At 30.4% G+C, this 17,618-nt stretch overlaps 1 protein-coding gene across 2 annotated transcripts; it reads right to left on the reverse strand.

Moving 5' to 3' along the window:
- Positions 1-2,241: 2,241 nt before the first annotated feature.
- Positions 2,242-10,951, reverse strand: LOC100250945 (quinolinate phosphoribosyltransferase [decarboxylating] 1a). 2 transcript variants are annotated; one of them, XM_010659813.3, is made up of 10 exons: positions 10,786-10,951; positions 7,846-7,984; positions 7,412-7,545; positions 7,264-7,327; positions 7,088-7,170; positions 6,422-6,505; positions 6,168-6,320; positions 5,338-5,514; positions 4,542-4,609; positions 2,242-2,467 (listed from the first exon to the last, which is right to left on the reverse strand). In XM_010659813.3, the coding sequence occupies exons 2-10, from the start codon at positions 7,973-7,975 to the stop codon at positions 2,371-2,373; spliced, it is 990 nt and encodes a 329-aa protein (XP_010658115.1). In that variant the 5' UTR covers positions 7,976-7,984; positions 10,786-10,951; the 3' UTR covers positions 2,242-2,370. The 2 variants fall into 2 exon arrangements, with proteins under 2 accessions (XP_010658115.1, XP_010658153.1); XM_010659851.3 differs by lacking the exon at positions 4,542-4,609.
- Between the last annotated feature and the right edge of the window lie 6,667 nt (positions 10,952-17,618).

Genomic DNA, 17,618 nt, shown 5'->3' on the forward strand with positions numbered 1-17,618 from the left:
ATCTCCATGTGAGAGAGTTAATTTCCTTGATTTGTTTATTTATTTTGGTTGCTCTTGTATAAAGGGAATCTACATCTTTTGCTTTACCAATAATTTCTCAAATTTAGCCTACCAAGGCCCACTCCCGTATTTCATGACGCCTGACCGCCTGACTCCCTGACTAAGACTCAGTGTAAAACCCTATTCCATCTTTTTGTCGGCTTAAACCTGGGAAAAAAAAGTCATAATCACATCAGTCAGTCCTTTCAGTGATTATCATAAAATTAAATCATAGCAAGAAAAACCTCCCAGAAGATCATTTTTTTCCCTTCTTTGAGGCTTTGATGGAGTAAAGAAATGGCTAATGTGATGTTAATAGGTTATAGTGTCATCATCCACTTTTTAGAGCACGATTATCCCCTAAGCTAAAAAGTGAAGCATCAGGATCTCATGGGGATGGGGGGTGGGGGAGTGTATCTCACAATAGTGTCATCATACAAATATACAAGTATAGTGAATATCGGGCTTTCATTTTAATGATTCCTTCTGAGAACTTAGAGGTGCTGCTAATGGTATATATTTTCCAAAATGTTGGTCCACAGCCATATGACATGACTCGGCCATGGCCTCCCACTAGCATTTGTGTCTAATCGGGCATGCGTTTTTTATCTTAAAATATTCGTATATTGTGATGGAAGTGCAAACGCCATGCAATTTGACAAGGTTTCTACTGTTTTCTCATTGGTTTTTTGTTCATCATCCACTATTTAAAACATTTTAAAGGAGAGGGTATCCTGAATTCTTTATATGAATCCAGTTACATGGAGTTCTAATTAAATACTCCTCTTGAAAAAGTCCAACCACTTCTTGTAGTTTTCAACTACCAGTCCTGTGCAACTTCATCATTGATTTTAATATATATAATCTTTTTTCACAAGTCTTCGTAGATCTCCGCTAATTTTTCGTTGGGGAAATCATTTGCGACTGATGGGTTCTGATCAAAATTGTATAATCCAGCTACGTAAACATATTCAAAGAGTGGGAAAGAAGCATCAGTCAGACCCATTCCACAGAGACTTTCTCCTCTTTTCTGAATGAATTTAACAGGTTGCAGACCCCTTCACAAATGAAATACCATATTTTTGTTACTTGAGCCCAAATCCTTGCAGATGCCTTTAGCTTTTACAGAAACGAAGGTTACTTGGGCTCAAATATTCTTCACATGGGTGCTTTTAGCTTTTAGAAAAAGGAAACAAAATGAACTCTTTTAAAATGCAGCTGCAGGAAGGCAATGGGCATTGCCTTCAGGCCCTCAAACTAACTTAGCTTACAGATGAAAGATGAGGTTCTGGGGCTTGGGAAAGGTGAGTTTGACTTTATCATGCCCTTGATTAAGAAGAAAAAGGCATATTTAAGAGGGGTTATGTACCCAGCTCAGCTGAGTAAGTAGGTGAGATCTCGAGGCACATGGTCAATTGAAAAAAACAAGATGAGCTTTCTGGTTTGCAGCATTTCTTTAAAGTAGAAGATGGGCATAGACAGGTTCTGTTCCTCCTAACTTCATACCTTTTCATTTAATTACACCTTACCTACTCAATATTGCTTCACGGTTAAGGTCTTTCTTTAGAATAACTACAGAAATGAATCTTTGAACCGTCCCCCATTCCTTTTCTTTTTCTTTTTATCTTTTAGTAGCATCAGCTCCCATATCCTGCCTAAAAGCCCACTCCAAACTTTAATGTTGCGCGTAGGAACCTATTGTAGGTTGTAACACAGTGAGGACGGTGGAATGAATGGCATTAGTTAAGGAGCAGACATCACCATTAGCTGGCAAAGATATTATTTACCCGAGGGCAAAGGCTGTGATGGAAACTTGTTCAACATGTGAATGCAAAGTTGGATGAAAGGAAGAGCCCCGCTGTGCAAATAAATTCCGTACCCAAAAATAAAAAATAAAAAAAAATCAGAAAGATATGGGTATCTCTAATTCAGGGTTCTTGCAGTTGCTCAAGTTGCCTTTTACTAAACCAATTCCATGGTAGGGTCGCTTCAGAGCAGGAGCTAAGAGAGAACAAATTCTCCAGAATTCAGAAAGTGAAACAGATGATTTATTCAAAAGTTCACCTCAAAATGAAGGCCAAGTACAAAGGATGCCTATGCCTTTAGACGAGATGCCACAGGAATGATGTGGCTTGAAATTCACCTCTTCATTCTATGATTACTTTTAAAGGATTAACTCAATTAATGAATGAGCATCCATAATTAAAAAACAAGTATTGAGATAATATTTAGAGGAGAGTGCTTTGCATTTCTCTTAATTTGTTGGACAAAAGGCAAAATGGTCTCCTACTTCTGATTATTGTGCAAAGAAAAGACATAGATAAAGGGTATTTATGCTCTTTTGGTCCGCCTTCCAACTTCAAGCGCAAGCTCCGTGTCGATTTTGAGGGAGATGTCAAGTGCTTTCACAGAATGTGTCAGTGCGCCACTGCAAAAACCAACATAATTTAGTACCATGAGCAAGAAGCGGAGGTGGCTTTGGAGCTGATTTTTGTAAGGCCAAAACAGGGACATCACCAAATACCAAATTTACTCTGAAATTTTGTTTTTAACCAAGCCTACATCTTCACAGCAGTATTATTCTAACTTAACCATGGGTGGGTTATGACACCACCATATAAATGCCAAATGTTTAACCAACCATTCTACTGAATTAAGCAATGCAAGTTTTTTGTCTGCCCCAGTTCTGAAATTTTAGATTTCAAATGTTGCCCTGATTGAACAGAAGGCCCACAATAAAATGATGGTCATCAATTGGTTGATTTGGCTCCCTCCCCACACCCCCATCCCCCCACATCTCTATGCATTTAATTTTGTCAGCTCACAACTTCTCCAGTGTTTTAACCCGATTGGTACTAGTGCATGCATCCCTGCAGCATAAGTCAGATCTAATTTTATGGCCAGCAGCACATAAAGTAGCCACTCACAAATAAAAATTGCTTTCTCAAACTTAATAATGATCAGAGTGTTCAAATAACATAATGCGTTGACCAATTTCCATCCTTTAGAAAGATACTTGCAGTAGAAAAAAAATTCTGTAACATAAAGAAGAATAAGATCAATTTTTACTGAAATGCTTTTTCACAAAAATAAAAAATAAAAAAATCCATGAAGAGGGAAGAGTGTTAATCATTTAAGTCTTCAATCCAAATAATTGCAGTCGTTTCATAGTTATAAGATCATCCTTGCCAGTAATTAGAGAGGTTTAGTTTAAGTAGGAACACATAAGGAAAAGAAAAAATAATTGCTACCAAGCAAGGTCCAATTATGATCCTCTTATGATTTAAATAGAAACCCTAAGATGCCTATTTCCCAGCAACCCATCGGGTTAGGGGTATATACTACCTCTTTCTATTAAGTGAATTGTGTTGCTCCAATTTGTTACCACAAAAAGCAGTTGTAACTCACACTATAAATGTATTTGTTCTTTGGAGTGCTCGCACAAGCATTATATCCTGACTCCCAATACATCAAATGCATTCAAGGACTGGGACATTTCCCTTGTTGATGAGTATATGTGCTGAAGACTACAACTCAGGAAGCCCTATATCTCACATCAGCAAAACATCCCCCTCAATGGATATATCTTATCCTTAGGTGAAGCATAGGTCCTGAGAAAGGGTTTTCAACACCCCCATGACTTCCCTATTTTAGCTAAATCATCTCTATGAGACATATTTTGGCACCATCCTACCCATACTTTTCACCGCCCTACCCATTTTTTTCCTGTAAAAACTCTTGTGGACCAGGGCTTCACATCTTCAGCCTGATTGAAATAATTGACCAGGGGATCTCATCTTCAACCCAATTTTGGGCAATCAGTGGAGAACGAGCTGACCCAACATTCTCTTGTAAAAAGGGATATCAAGTAGCCACTAGGCTAAGTTGTTCATTTATATAAAAATCTCTAGCAAGTAATATTATTGAATACATAGCTGGCATATGATAATTATAAATAAAAAATTTCAAAACTTTAAAATAAATTCAAATATTTGTCTGCATCAGTAAGATGATAATCATGAAAATAATAAAGTAAAATAATTTTTAACATAATAGAATAATAAAATATACAGTTGTCGAAATATTGATAAGGTCAAATAATCAAATTTTATTTTATTTTCTTTGTAGACAAATAGAGCATCTATTAAAAGAGTGCCAAAGAGAGGGGATGCACCTTCACTCTTCAATATATCTTCTTCTTAACATTTAAACGTTTTACCTATACTGTTTAATAAAAATCAGAAATATCATATATTTATGTTTCATCTTTGGTATGATTTAAGTTTTTTAATTATTTAAATGTATTTTTAACTTGTTATAATTATTTTTAATTTTAATATTATATACTATATATTAATGACGTCATGCTCATATTACGGTTTGATCGAACTTAAATTACCGAATTTCTTAGTAACTCGTGATCCAACAAATTTTCCAGTTAAATGACGAGTCCAGTCTGAAAACACTACTTCAGAGTTAGTCAGGAAGAGTTGCATCATTACCTAGATATGTAAGTCACTCCAGTTTGTCCAATTTTGTGTACTGTCTCAAGAGTGACATTGCCTGATGCCTGTCACCATGAACATATGAATAAGTTAAAAAGCTAAGTGACATTGGAATTAAAAGAATGCAACTGATAGCCATTACCAACTCAAACAATATCTTGAAATGATGCCAAGATAGCATTGATATTATTTGGTTTCAAGATAAGATTGCAAATGAGAGCTCTAAAAGAATAGGGTTGAGCAGGCCACTTTAATGATGGGAGAGTGGAAGAACAAAAGAAGATAGATAAAACCAATCCCAAACAGCAAGGTAAAGGCTTCCATGAGTGTCAATAGGCAGTGCAGCAATTTTTGGTGACCATCCAACCATAAATCCTTAGTGGCAAGGGTCATGTTATTTTAAAGAGCCATTGGATTGAGAAGGATGACATAACCACAGATAAATAAACAAAAAGTAAGTACTAATAGTATTATGACTCTTAATCTGAGTGCTTTATGTATGGCTCACTTCCAAAACCTTCTACTCCACATATAGATTTCACCTAATTAACACCTCACAGTGCGATTTCAGAGAAAATACCTTCCTAATCATCCTTGACTGGAGATAAATTACAAGTTAGGGTGGCATCATGGGAAGTTGACATTAGTGGGACAAGTTAAATTCAAGCATAGTGCTGCTGGGAGCAGAATCAGAAATCATCACATTAGTGATCCTTGCAATCTCGCAAATTACTAGTAGGGCAAGCATTAGAAATAAAAATAAAAATGAATTTGCTAGAAGATAAGGAGCTACCTCAGTCTCAAATTTCCCATTGATCAGTTCCACAGCTTCTTTAAGCATAGACACATCAACATCACCATTAAGTAGTGGGACAACCATATTATCCAACATTATCCGAGTCAAAGAAGTTTTTGTTTTAGAAGCATATTCTAATACGTCCTTTATTTCCTCCAGTGTCCTGGTTTCAATCTGGGAAAAAGCAAATTTGATTACATTTATAATTTGCCACCAGATAAATTTGATGTTTGTGCAAGGACTCATGTAGCCACATGCCCATTAGGGTGTGAGCACACATAAACACTAGGCTATGTTTGGTTTCTAGAAAATGTGAGGAAAAATATGATGAAAAGAAAATAGAGAAGAAAAGTATTAAAAAAAAAAAAAGTAAATGAAAATAAAAACTAGCTTTGAAGTCAATAAATTCTTTTTATATAATACTTTTGACTCATTTCACTTATTTTTCCTCTTCTATGTAAAGATTAAATAATTCAGAAAAGCATAGGTTTTCAACTAATTTTAACAACAATTGATTTTCTTTAGTATTTTATACAGTGAAACCAAACATGGAAAAATCATTTTCATTAATATTTGTTTTTTCTTTCCTTGAGACTTTCTAGGAACCAAACACAATCTAAGCGATTCTAAGATATTTCATAGGACAAAAGGCAGTTTAAATCAAGATAAGTAGGCATTATCCATTTCACCAAAAAAGAGAAAAAAAATCATTACGTGAAGTGGATAATGAACCATATAAAGTTAGAACAAGAGCTGTCACCTTGGCTATGAGAGGGGAAGAGAGCAGAAATGAAGAAGAAGAAACCTCAAGAGTTGAGGAGATTTACCTCAACCTCCATTTGGAGATTCCTTTTCTCTAAATATGAGTCCACAGATTTGAGGGCATTTGTGACGCCTCCAGCAATTGATATATGATTGTCTTTTATAAGAACCATATCAAATAAACCCATTCTGTGATTCCTCCCTCCACCAATTAATACCTGCAATTGGAGAGTCCTGGAGAATGTCAGCAACAATCAAACAAAGAAATAAAAAGAACATAAACTAATATTAGATTACTAGTGAAAGAAGGGATCTCCACCGCCCACTTATCCACCAAACGTAAACCTGGAGCAGTTTTCCTTGTCTCCAAAATGAGTGCGGGGTGCGCAGCATCTGCCATGGCCTGAAGAGAACATGAGGATTTTAATATTTCCTCCAAACCTAACCAAAATCTTACAGAATTATGGATTTGCTCAGGTTTGCATGATTTTAATCAATTATAATACATCAGCAGTTCTAACTGGACTGCATCAACTGGAAATGCATCTTGTTTATCCTAATACCTAACCAAACATTAGATATTAATCATGTACTTCTAAGTAGCCCTTGAGGCCTAGCTCAAGTGGCAAAAGTTTGGAGTGGGGATCTGGAGGTTACAATTTGAGCAAAAAAAGGAGTTACCTATCAAAAAATCATGTTGTTCGAAGCATATCTACAGGTTTTCAAACTTGCTTCTATCGGACAAAATGACCTAAACTTTGAGACTGCAATAACAAAATAGTGCAAACTTCTTGAAAGGATAAAGAGAGTCATTGGACATCTTAAAATTTAAAGAATTTTAATTTTAATGAACCCCATTTATTTACATTTTCCAACCATTAAGATCCAAATAAAAGAAGATTTCAGAAGCCCTTGGGACGAGCATACATTGAAGCACCTTATTTCCTACTTTCATGGATTTTAGAAGTCATGAAAATAAAAATACCTTAGTTAGAGTTGCTATTCCACTCATCCGTTGCATAAAATTTAGCACAACCCTCTCTGCTCTAACAATGTTGTGTGCTCGACCTGCATATGTTTAAAGAAAAAGAAAAAAAGAACGCAAAAATGAAAAGAATTCTTGAGATGTTCACTAAAGGAGTCTCTGTTTTTCAAATTTACCATGTACTTTGCCAAACTTGAGTCCTTTGTGAACATAATCTCCATCCTTTTGGGACCACTCCACCTAATTTCAAGATGTACACTAAATATGACCAGGCAATGAAACAACACACCATCCAAATACAGAAAGCTTCATTGTTCTCAGTACCTTCAGTGAAGGATCAACTTCGTTAAATACCATCTCTGCAAGCGCAATTCCAGCAACGATCCCATCCTCCTTTGCCAAGAAATGAGCTTCCACTTCCATGTCATCCGGAATGGTGGCCATACAAGTGACATCACCTACAATGGGAACCATTTTTCTTTAATAAAATGCATGGATTTTCCATTGAAATTTTGACGGCCATGAACACACATGTCTTGGGCGTGCTCAAAAAGGATTATCAAGGAAACTCAAATTTGATAATCAATTCATGTTTGCAGAAGCATCTAATCGTATATTTAAGTTCACAACATAACAATCACAGGCTTCTAAAACAAGTAGATATCAATCCACTAAGAAAATACATGCTCAAATAACAGATGAAAGGAGTGCATAGAAGAATTAAAGAATAACCATAGAAGATAAGAAAGGAATTAAACCTTGATCCCCAACATCTTCGGCAAGGGCAAGCTTTATGACGGCCCTCAAATCATATGTCGGGTGAGAAGGAGGCTTTATCACCATGGATTCAAATGATATTCTAGGGCTTCTGGTTTCGATGCCGGACATTTTAACAATCTGCTAACATTTTTCCAGACAAGATAAATTAACATATAGGAAGAAATTAAGAAATTTTTGAGAAAATATATTAGCAAAGGGGATCCTATTTGGACCTAACTTCTGTCCATTTAGAACCCAACCTTCTCATGATGGCTCTTTTTTTTGCATTTCTTTGTTGTTTTTGTTTTGCATTTACATACATACATACATACAAATCACTTAGTATTTAGCTATAAACTAAAAAAAGTGATTTAACAGTATTTTTTGTAATGTGTCATATATATAAACTAAAAGGTGAGGTTTGGAAGAATCACTTTGAGTGATTTCTAAAAGTGATTTTAAAAAAATTTTCAAACACATCATTTTTGTAAGTTCTTTTAGCCATTTTCAATAGTATTCCCAAACGGGCTCTAAATTCTTTTCTTTATGGATATTGAAGAACAGCTTGTTTTTTTTATCAGAATCAGAGATAAAATATATAATGATAAAAAGTACCAGGGAAGGATGAGGGGTCCTCCCCACAAAATACAAGGAAACATCTACAAAAACATAAACAAAGAAACCTAAGCTCCTCCAACTGATCAGAATATGGCCTAAGCTCCTCCACCATGCAAGGAAACCTTTACAAAAATTGGTCCAAATATGGCTAAAAATCAAGACCAAACATAGCTCCTCTCATTGTTGTCCAACCCATTTGAATTACAAACCAAAGGCCAAAATTTTTTAACCTAGCTGCCTAGCTTATTTTCAATATTATTCACTAAAAACCAAAATGGAAACCAAAAAAAAAATATTGAAAATAAGCTAGGCAGCTAGGCTAAAATTCTTTCAAATCTCCTTTTCCTAGCATACAAATTAACTAGAAATTAATCCAACTAATGATCCAAAATCAGTCCACTAATCATCCTATTTCAAAACTAAACTACATGAATCCATATAACTGAAAAGAACAGAAGAAAACCAAAAAGTGAAACAACATTTGAAACATAAATTTGATAGACTCAAGGAGGCATATAATCACCAATAAAAGATACCAATTGCTTTGCTCCTCTTTTACTAGCCCATCTGCTGTCCTGATTGGCTAACCTTATGTTTGGAATCAAGGGATTTAAATGGAAAAGAAAAGAATTGACTCAAAATCCTTAAAATTGGTGTTTGGAATGGAGGGAAAGGATTTCAAAGGATTTAGCTGTGATTTGATACACCAATTCCGTCTTTCACTCTCTTCTACTATTTATTTCTTTGATTACATCCATTTTTTTAATACTATCTATTCTATCAACCATACATTTTAATTTCAGATTTGATAGTTTTTTAATGGTAGAATCTTCTCAAGAAATTTATTTCAAATGGTATGATGACTATTTATTTTGTCCTTTTTTTCCCCTTATTTTTGATCTGTTGGACTTATGTATGAATGAAAGAAGAAAAGATTGATATATTCTTTTAATCTTTTTATCATTATAAATGATTTCTTTTAGTAAATTCCAGATTTTCACCTCAATTACATCTCTTTTATTTTTATAATTGTTGGTAAAGTCATACAAGGATTAAAAAAACACTTTATAATGATAATTAATATATTCTCCTATTTTTTTAATATGAAAGAATGTTGTATGTTTCAAATTTAGTCTCGATAAAGTTATCACAACAATATTTGTTGTTTATGTATAATTTTTTTAAGCACGTCAGTATAGTCAATTTTCAGATTGGTTGTAATGGAAGATATCCTGTTAAATATAATATGTTTTCAGTTTTTTTAGATTAATTTAAGCATCAAATGTTATCTTCTATCTTTTAGGTTAAGAAGTTGAACATTAAGTGGGTGTTTGATAAACTAACTAAATAACTTAAAGTGACTTAACAACTTAATTTAAGTAATTGAGTAAATTATGTTTGATAAAATAACTTAATGATATGATTTAAAGTAAAAACAACTTTAAGTAATGAGTAAAAACAATCAACTTATTCTTAAGTTTACATCTTTATTTTAATTTTTTATCCCCCATTTGTCATAATTACCTTCACGATTTCTTTTGCTATTCCACGACCTCCATTGTTACTCAACTTCCTTTACCCTAATTATAATTTATGAGGATAAATATATCAATTTGATGATTTAAAATGAATTTTAAGTTAATTTTATCAAACAACCTTAATACTTAAAAGTAAGTTTTAAATAATAAGTTTTAAGGCAACAAATTAAATATATTTAACTTAAATCCAACTTAAGTTATTAAGTAATAAGTATTAAGTTTTACTAAACACCCCCTAAGTTATTTTTGCAAAGACTTCAAATCATTAATAATGCTTGTTCATTTCAATTCTTAGTGAATGATACTATCTGTGTTTAATTAAATTTACGTATTAGTTTGATTTTACACCCGGCTAATATTTTGAGTCATTTATTTATTATTGAAGTAGGTTTAAATTAGTAAAGAAAAAAATATTTCTTTTCCATTTCTCTTGCAAGAATTTTCTTTCATTTCAGTTTTCTCTCATACTAAATATGATGAAGGCATTGGAATTCAATTTCTTTTATTTCAAATTCTGTTAGATTGAATTTTTTTTTTCCTTCGGATTTGATCCAAACACAGCCTAAATAAACTTATCGGCACCCAGAAATTCAGTCAGAAAACCTTCGATTTTCGTGATCAAAGTTATTGCTAATTTCGGCACAAAAGATTTCGATTTTCATGACAAGGAATTGCAGCAACAAGAGTTATATAACAAACAAAGAACGCAATTTTCAGGCAAAAAAAGGAAAAAAGAAAATTCTGAGGAAATTGTAAACCAAGGTGGTGTTGAAGAGAGAGCACCTGTTGAAGGAGTTCAATCCCAAGGCTCGAAGCTAGAGTGACTCAGTTAACTAGGGAATTCTTCTTTTTCTCCTCCTCCTCCAAGTGGCCGATGATTAGGTTTGGAGATGAGAGAGAAGATAGAAAAACGTGGGCTTTGTTTGAAGGCCTCTTGGGCCTCTTGGAGGCCTCGTTCTCTATTTGTTCTAATGTTTTCGATAAATATACAAGACATTAGTCCCTCATAAAACATTACCATCATATGATTCATATCATATAATATAAAGTGTTTCAAATTTGGTCATGCTTTTGGCATGAATTCAATAATTCTTTATTTACTAGTTGCTTGTTTAGTAAAATTTAATACTTATTGCTAAATAAATTAAATTTTCTTATTAAATTAAATTATTTTTAAGTTTATTATTTAATTTTTATTTTAAATATTAAGATTATTTGATAAATTTTTTTTTTAAAATTATCAAATTGACATATTTACCTCATTATTTATTTTTAAATGATATTTACTTTTAATATTTTTAATGTAGCTTTTTGTTCAACAATTGTAGATATATAAAATAATTATAAATTATTTAATACAAATAATTTATTTGAATTTAGAGTATTGGATGCAAAAGAAATTGTTAGAAGATATAAGTAAATAGGAGAAAAGAAGTAACATTAAGTTACCGAATATTCTTAATTTAGTTAATAATTATTTAAATTAAATTATTAAATTATATTAAGTCATTAATGACTTAATCTATATTAATTTCAAATAATTTTTGCTATACATAATTTTAAATTTAAGTAAAAACAAATTAACTATTATGATGTAATACTTAAAATCATTTTTAACTTTAAATTATGATATTAAGTTAATTAAATACATTTTTTAATTTATTTTATAATTTAAATTAAATTATTAAATTAATTTATACTTGATAAAATAATGGATTTTAAGTGGAAATAATATTTTTTATTATTTTAATTTATATTTTGTTTTTGTTTTTATTCTTGTATTTTATTATTAATCTTAATTTGAATTTTTATTTACATTTTTGAATGGTTGATGATAGTGACTAAAAATCTTAATAATTTTAATATCCAAAAATAAGAAAATATGGGTATGTTTGAAACAATTTTTGAAAATAGATTTTTATAATATAATTAAAAATTAGAAAAATTAATTAGAATTGAGTATCAAATATTATTCTAAAGCAGCCGACATAAAGATGAATTTGTCTTTATGTTAATAAATCGAGTTTAGCGCATAAACTTTTGAGTTTGATGAACATTCTTCCAGTGCAAATGGGCACATGGATTCGCCGGCTCCGACGCAATATTCGCGGTAATTTTTCGAAAATATCGCCGATATTTCGGTATTTATCGGTATTTCCGATATTTCCTACCAGTCCAGCCCGCGCACAGGATACAAAATCTGTTCATTTTTAAAAAATAAAAAATAAAATAAGATGCTATTTGGTTATCTGATCATGATTTGCAGGCAAAGGTTGTGTTTTTCAGCCTGGCTCAAAAATCGTGGATTTAGGGTTCGTGAAATTTAAATCCAAAGGCACAAAAGCAAAGAGACCCCTAGAACAGATCCAGAAAACACAGGCAGCCAAAAAAAAAAAAGCAATTTTTTTGGTTTTCCCTGGGGGTTTTGCATGGATTTTCTCGGAAATCAAACGAAGATGAATTTTCCCGGAAATCGCATGGGGGATGGATTTTCTCGGGAATCAAACGGGGGTTGCAAAAAAGAAAAATAATAACATGATTAGATTAGTACCTGCGAGGATTGAGAGTGGCAGACGAAAATAGGGCCCTTTTAGGGATTTTCTCGTCTGAGGGCAACTTCAGAAAAGGGCTTCTTGATGAGTGAGAGAAGTGGGTGGCCATTTTAATTTTTAAATTTAGTAGAGATAAAAAAAACACAAAAAAAAAAACATATAAAAAAAAAAACAATAACAACAAAAAAAATAAACAAATAATGACAACAAATTTCCTCTCTATATATAAATAATTATTAATTATCCATCTTTATTTTGATTAAATCACTACAAATTTCGATTTTTATCGATGATATTTTGAAAATATTTAACAAACAGCCTAGAAACGATTTTGAACACCAATTATCGAACGGGATGAATAATTCGAACGAAACATCGATTTGGATAATAAATTGACAATAAAATTGCGAGTAAATTTATCAAAGAGAATATAAAAATTGCCAAAATTTCACCTATTTTTTTCTGCCACTTTTTCGAAAATTTTGAAAATCCTTTTATTTTTAACACTTTTCATATTTATCCCATTAATCCTAATTTTAAAAATTATTATCACTTCACTCTTAAATTTGTTTTATATTTATCCTTTCAATTTTATTTTATTTTAAATGTTTTATTTTAAAATATTAAAAATATAATTTTACCTAAAAAATTGTTATAATATAAAAATTTAAGAAAGTTCTAATATTTTATAAATTAAAATTAATTTGATAAAATAAATTATTAATAATTTTAATTATTTAAATAAATTATTGTTAATAGAAAAAGTTGTTATCACATAATTTTTAATAAAATTTTAGAAATTAAATTTCAAATAAAATATTATTGTATAAATTAATTTAATTTTTCACTTAAAATGTAATAAATATTGTGTTCAACAAGATAAACTTCCTTCATTTTGATACTATGGACTATTGCAATATTATATGTATTATATTTAAGTATAAATTATTTTTATTCAATAAAATTAAATATTTTTTAACTCAATTCTAATTTTATACACTTCAAAAATTCATATATCAAATCCATTGATATATCTTTATTTAGTAATGTTTTTTTTCTTGATCATATCTATATCAATTATATTTACAAAATAACTTTAAAATATGTATTTTTACTTATTTTATCATTTTTTTTAGTTTTTTTAAGTATTTTTATGAATTTTAAATAATTTTTGCTATTATGATATTTATGAAAAAATATTTATCGATATTTTTTATACATGTGTAAAATCGAAATACAATAGATGCATTATTATCGATGCCCTCGTTCTGTTTCCGATGAATGTCTAAAACTTGTACTTCGTTGATTTTATTAATGTGGAGGCCGGAGGCGTGACTTCATTAATTTTATTGACGTGGATGGAGGCTGGAGGCTGGAGGCCTGACGATTTAATTAGGTGTACAAACTCTGGTCGGGTGGTTGAGAAAAAGACAATATTAGAAACGAAACAAAATAATTAGCCACCGAACCAGTCAGATCATTGGTGCCATTGAATCACGCTTTCGTGAGCCTGTCGAAAGATTGCAATCCACGGCACCTTTTGCAGAAATTAAAGCCATAGAAAATGGAAAATGAGGCTGCACAATGCTTTTAAAATTCTATTGATGAAGTTGGTAGCACAAAACACCAGAGTTTCAAAGGTTAGAATGTGCTTTGGTTCTAAATTGGCTGCTAAACAGCTTAAGACTCTCACTTCAAACGGTCTTCCCAACGACCCAAAAGGGAATTCCACTCTCTAAGGATGTTAAATTTCCTTTGGGTTGAAAATTCGATCAGTTTTATCTCAGTCCAACACAGACGGCAGTCAAATACAAACTCCCGATTGCAACAGTATATATGTATAGATGCTCTTCGTTTTGGATTCACAACTTAATTTGCGGTCGATACAAGTTGAAGGAGGAGGAAGAAGGAGGCAATCTTTGATGGGTTCAAGGTTTGTTACTGTTCTGTTCCTTCTACTTTCGACAATGGCTTGGATGGGATGGTGCAGTCGACCTATGCGGGGAGAAGATCACCAGTATCTGCTCCAAAACCGGCTTCCAAGAGGCCCAGTGCCACCTTCAGGGCCTTCTCCATGCCACCACAAGTTCAGCCCTGTTAGTCAGAGCGGGGCCTCGTACACTGACGATTCTATCGTATGTCCATAACACACAGATTCATACTTTCTCCCTCCCTCTTACCATTTATTTGTTTATTAATCTGTGCAGAGGAAGTGATGGAAATCAGGATCATATTTACATTTCCGAGGTCTCTTATTTCTGAATTTATTAATGATGTGCTGTTATTAATTTCTATTGTTGAAACCAACTAAGAAATCAAGAAATTTAGGAAGAAGGTTTTCTCTGTGATGGAGACTCCATAGATGGACCCAATTCAAGAATCCCATCAAACATTACCCAAAATGGTACAAAAAATTAAGATTTGACGTATAAAAGTTACATGATTGATGAAAATGATATAAAATATGAAAAGATCAATATACCCTTTAAAATTATTTTGAGTATTTTCTATCGCAATATTTGACAAACTTTTTTATCTTAATTTTTTTTAATAATTATTCTAAAATTTTATTATTTTTAGAAAACTATTTTTTTTTAAAAATATGTTCTAAAAATATATCATTTAAAAAAAAATAATTTTGACATATTTTTAGTTATTTTTTATATACAATTTTAAAAATATATATTTTCTAAGATGTTTGATTTTTAAATAATAATAATAATAATTTATTTTTATTTTTTTTAAAAATAGTGTATTTTTTTCTCAAATTAAATTAAATTTTATTGAGATTTAAAAAATAAATAAAATTTAAATTAATAATTTTTTTACTTTTTTTTATAGTAAATAAATGTTATTTTTGAAAAGATAAAAAATTCATATAATTTTTTTTTAATTTTCACACTTTCTCTAGGTTTTTGCCTTAAATAGTGAATATAGATCAAAACTTAATTTTTAGATCCAATTAAGTTTAAAACACAATTTTCCAAAAAATAAAAATAAAAATCATACACCTATGTTTCACTAAATACAAAAAAAAAAGTCCAACAAGGCTTAACCATGAATATGTGGACATATATGAAAGCTAGCTGTCACATCTGAATTATTTGTCAGTTATAGATTGTTGAAACCAACTAAGAAATCAAGAAATTTAGGCAGGAGGATTTTCTCTATGACCCAATAGATGGACCCAATTCAAGAATCCCATCAAACATTGCCCAAAGTGGTATCAAAAATTAAGATTTGATGTATAAAGTTACATAATTGATGAGAATGATATAAAATATGAAGAGATCAATATCCTTCAAAATTATTTTGAGTATTTTCTATCACAATATTTGACAAACTTTTTTATCTTAATTTTTTTTAATAATTATTCTAAAATTTTATTATTTTTAGAAAACTATTTTTTTTTAAAAAATATGTTCTAAAAATATATCATTTAAAAAAATAATTTTGACATATTTTTAGTTATTTTTTATATACAATTTTAAAAATATATATTTTATAAGATGTTTGATTTTTAAATAATAATAATAATAATTTTTTTTAAATAGTGTATTTTTTTCTCAAATTAAATTAAATTTTATTGAGATTTACAAAATGAATAAAATTTAAATTAATAATTTTTTTACTTTTTTTTATAGTAAATAAAGGTTATTTTTGAAAAGATAAAAAATTTATATCATTTTTTTTAATTTTGACACTTTCTCTAAGTTTTTGCCTTAAATAGTGAATATAGATCAAAACTTAATTTTTAGATCCAATTAAGTTTAAAACACAATTTTCCAAAAATAAAAAATAAAAATCATACACCTATGTTTCACTAAATACAAAAAAAAAAGTCCAACAAGGCTTAACCATGAATATGTGGACATATATGAAAGCTAGTTGTCACATCTGAATTATTTGTCAGTTACAAATTGTTGAAACCAACTAAAAAATCAAGAAATTTAGACAGGAGGATTTTCTCTGTGACCCAATAGATGGACCCAATTCAAGAATCCCATCAAACATTGCCCAAAGTGGTACAGAAAATTAAGATTTGATGTATAAAAGTTACATAATTGATGAAAATGATATAAAATAAGAAGAGATCAATATACCCTTCAAAATTATTTTGAGTATTTTCTACCATAATATTTGACAAACTTTTTTATCTTAATTTTTTAATAATTATTCTAAAATTTTATTATTTTTAGAAAACTATTTTTTTAAAAAAATATGTTCTAAAAATATATCATTTAAAAAAAATAATTTTGACATATTTTTAGTTATTTTTTATATACAATTTTAAATATATATATTTTCTAAGATGTTTGATTTTTAAATAATAATAATAATAATTTATTTTTATTTTTTTTAAATAATGTATTTTTTTCTCAAATTAAATTAAATTTTATTGAGATTTACAAAATGAATAAAATTTAAATTAATAATTTTTTTACTTTTTTTATAGTAAATAAAGGTTATTTTTGAAAAGATAAAAAATTTATATCATTTTTTTTTAATTTTCTCAATTTCTCTAAGTTTTTGTCTTAAATAGTGAATATAGATCAAAACTTAATTTTTAGATACAATTAAGTTTAAAAGACAATTTTCCAAAAATAAAAATAAAAATCATACACCTATGTTTAACTAAATACTAAAAAAAAAAAGTCCAACAAGGCCTAACCATGAATATATCGAAAGCTAGCTGTCACATCTGAATTATTTGTCAGTTACACTATCAAGTATCAAGTAAAAATAAAATTTTTCATATTTTCCATGAAATACTTGTACCTTCGGATTGAATAAAATTCAGAAATTTGAGTTGACGCTGGACTTTCTCGCGGCGCGTGAGGGTAGTCACTTCTCAGCTTCTTCAGGAATCCAAAGCCATTGTTTAAATGCAGATTTTATGACAGACATTTATGACAGAAAAAGCATTTCACCATTGACACCGACTCATCGTCGAGTCACCTGGTCACAAGGAAGGCAACGACTTGTTAAAAGTCACACTTGTAAAGAAACGGGCAATAATTGTGACGAGACGAGGTCCTAGCCGGCCATTAAACCATGGATGTT

The sequence above is a fragment of the Vitis vinifera genome, chromosome 1 (genome assembly GCF_030704535.1).
Source record: "Vitis vinifera cultivar Pinot Noir 40024 chromosome 1, ASM3070453v1".
Classification (NCBI taxonomy): domain Eukaryota; kingdom Viridiplantae; phylum Streptophyta; class Magnoliopsida; order Vitales; family Vitaceae; genus Vitis; species Vitis vinifera.

Coding starts and splice junctions, on each gene's coding strand:
- LOC100250945 (XM_010659813.3), bottom strand. CDS start 7,975: ATGTCCGGCATCGAAACCAGAAGCCCTAGAATATCATTTGAATCCATG. Junction 6,321..6,421: donor GTTTGGTGGATAAGTGGGCG/GTGGAGATCCCT, acceptor CTCCAATTGCAG/GTATTAATTGGTGGAGGGAG. Junction 2,468..4,541: donor GGAGTGACTTACATATCTAG/GTAATGATGCAA, acceptor TGGTTTTTGCAG/TGGCGCACTGACACATTCTG.